Source organism: Montipora capricornis, chromosome 3 (assembly GCF_036669925.1).
Source record: "Montipora capricornis isolate CH-2021 chromosome 3, ASM3666992v2, whole genome shotgun sequence".
Lineage (NCBI taxonomy): Eukaryota > Metazoa > Cnidaria > Anthozoa > Scleractinia > Acroporidae > Montipora > Montipora capricornis.
In genome coordinates this window covers 25,454,841-25,459,840 of record NC_090885.1, presented here as the reverse complement: position 1 = coordinate 25,459,840, position 5,000 = coordinate 25,454,841, and the positions used below count along the sequence as shown (strand labels likewise).

At 39.3% G+C, this 5,000-nt stretch overlaps 1 protein-coding gene across 1 annotated transcript in view; it reads right to left on the bottom strand.

Moving 5' to 3' along the window:
• The window catches only part of LOC138042665 (sodium-dependent dopamine transporter-like), a 20,263-nt gene extending 15,798 nt beyond the window's left edge, over positions 1 to 4,465 (bottom strand). Inside the window, exons 1-2 of the mRNA XM_068888614.1 lie at positions 4,080 to 4,465; positions 317 to 451 (exon numbers count right to left, since the gene is read on the bottom strand). Coding sequence (XP_068744715.1) covers positions 317 to 451; positions 4,080 to 4,323 — 379 coding nt within the window. The 5' untranslated portion in view covers positions 4,324 to 4,465. The remainder of the gene's footprint in view (positions 1 to 316; positions 452 to 4,079) is intronic.
• Between the last annotated feature and the right edge of the window lie 535 nt (positions 4,466 to 5,000).

The window sequence follows — 5,000 nt, the reverse complement described above, 5'->3', positions numbered from 1 at the left end:
AAACACTATATGCATGTTACAATATAAATAGTTAGCACCGCCTTTAAGTGATGGAAATTCTACTGTTCTTCCTTTTCAGTTTCTCCCTTTTGTGAAGTTGCGCGATATCAAATTTACTTGACTTTGGGCAAACAGAAATTTAAGCCCTAAATCTGTAAAGTGTAGAGATACGTTTTCCTTAACGTCACGGTTGCGTTGCGTGACAACCCTCGTCCTCCCTCCCCCTGCCTCCCTAGAAAAAAAAACGGTTGGGTGCCCAAGCTACCCGTGTCGCCCAAAAAACAACCTTGCAGAAAAGGTTTGTTAATCAGATTACCTCTTGCTAGTGGACAGAGAGCTGTCCAAGCTCCAACAGTCCCAAGACTGAGGTATTGACCAATGGCAAGCTCCATATAGAAGAGAGGGATTCCGTTAATTGCAAGCATTAAAAAGTACGGTATGAGGAAAGTGGCTGTTAAGAAAAAAAGCAAAAAGGAAAACAAGTTATCTGCAAGAGTCTTGAAAAAACATCGATCTTCAACGATCCCCAGAGGATTAGTCAAAATATTCACGAAGCCTGAGACGAATAATTGTTTTAATAGTTGTGGTTACACTAGCCCTTTCACCCATGGGTAAATAGTATTTGCCCACGGGCAAGGACGTTTTGTGTGTAACCGCTTTCCCTAGTCCGAAAACGCCCTAGGGTTATTTCCATCAATATATCACAAAGAACAAAAGAACTTCCCATGACAGTTGCTGAACTGAAAAGTACGGTTTATCTGCTCCCCGAGGTGACTTGGCCAATCATAAAGCAGAATGTAGCTAATACACGAAGATCCGTAAATTTTACCCTGAGAGGAGTCTTTTACTGAGTAACCGCAAAACCCCAAGGGTAACATGAAACCTGAGCTGAACTAAACCCAAGCCATTTACCCTCCGGAAGGACCCAAACCCAGGGTGTGTGTAACCACAACTATAATTGTTTAGGTAGTTATCATAACATAGCAATTTTTGTTTTTTGTTTTTCTTTTTTCTTGATGGGCGTCAAAGAACACGCGCAAACCCATCTCACCTTGCCTTTCAAAGAGATTACGCAATAGCTGATGGCATCTTTTGTTATTTTTGAGATCAAATTCTATGTTATCGCATTGATTTCTCCTTTGCTCTTCCTTGGTGACTATGGCAAAATGAGAGAAAGCTCTTTTCAAGGTAACACCATTGGTACTAGCAGGGAGTTCTTGAGTCGTGAACAGAAACCGGAAGTGAATATTTCGCATGCCGGGACAGCGGGACAGTAGTCTTTCCAAGATTTTTGTATAATTAACAACCTTTACAGCCACTAAAAAAACTATGTCCCCTTTAAAATAATCTTTACAGTGAAAATATACTTAGGAATATAAATGTCGTAGTGACAAGACAAGTTAAGAAGGAGAACGACTCACTTCCGGTTGCCATTCTGGCTCAAAACCGTCTCGTGCTTAACTCCCTGACGCTGTGATCATAGTGGCGTATGTTGACAAATCAAAGAGTGATGATCTTCACATATATTTTGGGAATCAAACTAATTAATTTTAGTACATACTCGACTCCCGCCAAATCCCGGTTATCAGCGAATAACCGAGGTTTTATCCCATATGGAAAGCAGTGCGCGAAGTGTCAGTCAGTGTTTGTCCGGCAGAATGGCTGAAAACAACAGGTTTAGAGAAGTGTCTCCCTCGGCAATACAGCAACTTTTGGACGTTGCTTTCCCGGAAGCTACAAAGAAAGCTACAAAGTTCGGCATATAGACATACTCAATGGTACGAAACTGTGAAGTTCAAAAGCTTGTAATTCTCCAGTGTTTTCGTTTAATAAAATTAGCAATGAAAAGCCTCGTCGAGAAGTATTTACTAAGACAATTATTTCATTTATGCTTATTGGATATGAGGTGGTTAAAGCCAACTCAGCGCTGCGCACCTAGTTGGCTATAATTACCTCATATCCAATGCGTACTCATGAAATAATAATTGTTAAATATTCGTTGGTTGTTTATGAATGTTGAGGTATGAAGTGAGTAGCTTGCCCCCTCTTCTCCACCTCTACTCTAAGAGCTTTATTTACGGGGAAATGCCTTGAGTCTCCCTTGGTATTGTGCAAAACGAGACTAAATTATGCGTTACTTTATATGAGGAAACGTCACGTAAATTAGCCTACGCAATCCCCCATGATAGAAAACAGTGAACAGAGATCAAGATAAGTTTTCAGCCAACGCAAACGGCACACTTCACCTTGTCTTTCGACAATGAAGGTTCTCCTACTCAAGCTCACTTCTCTCTTATTAGTATTTGCTCAATTACTTTGCCTGACATGCAAGAAATCATGCAGGTCTCGTTGAGTTTGAGCAAATAGGAAATTTCAACCCGAAGTTTGCCATTGACGTAAAAGCCAATCTCTATTTCTCTTCTTTCAACTTCACATCACAGACTACGTGCGCTTATTCCGCATTTCATTGCTCCCGTTCAGTTTCAGGAAGAAACAGATCCGTAAAGTAAAGCCAAAGATAATTTCAACGAAAACTCCTTCAACTGCACTAGAAGCAGAGACTGACTGAAATACAAGATTCGGCTTGACCTGACGCTCTTCCGCAGCATGAAACATGTCACAATGCCTATTTTTGTCTTGCGTATTCGTCAGAGTGTCATTTATGGATAAAATAACAAGACATACAAATAATGCCAACCGAATTATGCCAGATCAAATACATCTTTGTCCCTCTCAAGTGCTATGAGGTAAACTGTGCCAAGGTTGCACACTTTGTGATCACGTACGAGACCCAGTGGAAGTGTTTCTTTGGGGACGGAACGGTCTAAATGCTCTGTGTCATAGCTCTGGCTGTCAATGAGGGTCACGTTTGGAAGTATTAATGTAAAATCTCATCCGAAAGGCCATTTGTTTCTTTCTCCTTTGTTCTCCAGTGTCTCAAACGTGAGCTACCGTTCTTCCGCCCATATAATCCAACTCATTTTAAGAAATTTTAAGCCTTCACTTTCCTATTATTTTCCTTTTTCAAATAATCTTGAAAGCACAAGTATTACGATTATTTTTAAAAATACAACAACCATTTTGAATTTAAGGAACATGATTCGATGTTTAAGACATCGAAACATGTTTGGCCTTAAATCTAAAAGTGATTGTATTTTTTAAAAATATTTATTTTCTTTTTGTTTTTAACTCTCTTCATACTTTGTAATCTGCCACAGTCACAATGGTGACAAAATGCGAAAGAGAAAAGTTTTCAATGCGCGAAATAATACATGACACCATTATCTGGAAATTTTGACAGCTTTGAAAAGTCACAATCCCTTAGTCGATGCTTTGAACGAAAATAAAACTATTTCGAGGAGTTTTTGTCTTATAGTGCGCCTTTTCGGCCACTTTGCCATTTTGGAGAAAATTATGTAATATTTTGCTTTCTATTTTATGAATCTTTAATAGGAGATGACATGTAAATTTATGAAAATATAAGTTAATGAATTACTTCTGTTGTTTGTTATTGTGGACGATTTGGTCTTGCTATCTATGGATGTACTCCAGCTGGTCCATGGTCACCTAATTTTCAATCGCAATTAAATACTTATATCCCAACAGCCTAGGAAATCACGTTGTCATGTTACAATCCGGTTTTGTCGACGAGTTGTCAAAAAACGTTGGATCATTCATTCATGTGTACACAATCAAGGACAACTGTATTTGAGTTACGCGAAGCTTTTGTGAGTTTACAACTCGACTTTAATATTTCTACTCCAATGGTAGAATGAAGTAACTTCTGACTGCTATTTGACGGGGCATTTCAACGCTTTTTATTCAAGAATAACTAGACGGTAATAACGTTGCCTTATTTTCCATATTAGATTTTGATCTGCTGACAATTATTGAAGTTATTGGTTATTGAAGTGCGCTTGAAACACGTTCAACACAACACCGGCCGGCTCGCGGTATTTAACTTCGTGCCATAACATTATTAGAAGTTTGTAACTCTATATATCAGCTCAAAGAACCCGTCGCAATCGTTCGGTTTTCGATCAACGTTGGTTTGTATTAGCACTTACATTATAACCTACCTCCGCCGTTTTCGTAACACAAATATGGAAACCGCCAAACGTTGCCAAGTCCAACAGCATACCCAATACAAGACAACATGAAGTCGAGTTTCTTGCCCCATTTCTCTCGTTCATCCTCGATCACAACTACGTCTCCTTCTTCAATAGCCATTGGTTCCACAAGAGCAGCGCGACTATGTTGTGGTCTTTCCGCTTTTTCGTCCTCCATGCTAAGGATGCCATTGCTTTCCTTATTATCCGTCATTCTTGCGCGAAGCTGATCGACCGCTTAACGCGTGTTTTCGACCGGTTTCTCGTGGAATTTTAATGCACGTCGCAGCTCGATCCGTGTCGTCTTTACAACCGTGTAGTCTTTACAAGAGGGTTGTGTCAAATTACTGACAGCTCGTCCAAGTGACTTTATGCTAATATTAATAATCGCATCACTGAACTGTCAATCTTCTAGCAAACACTATCCGGAGAATAAGATGCCCTCAGCATCGAACGGACTTTACATAAACACAAAACAAGTAATTAAGAAAAATACAACAAGCACTTTGTTCGTCAAGACGCAATTACTTTGAACTGAACTTGATCATTTCTCGCTGGGAAATCTCTCAGTTGACGATATTGTGCATTCTTCCTTTGTACAAGAAACATTTTTTGAATGTTCTGTTTAAATTATAGTTGAATCTATGAAATAGTACTGCACAAAGTGATACAGCTTTCCATTGAAATTTAAATGCTTCTTTTATTTAGTTTGTTTCCCCGAGATAGTGAATTAAGTCGCTTTGAACGCATTGCTATCATCCTGCGTTCTCAATGATACTTTCTCTGGTATTGGACCCGTTTTGAGATAGTATAATCATGGTAGCAGGTAATTGTCCGGTGTCCAAGTAGTGTTTTTGATGACTGAAGAGCCGTCCTATCTCAGGAGTCCGT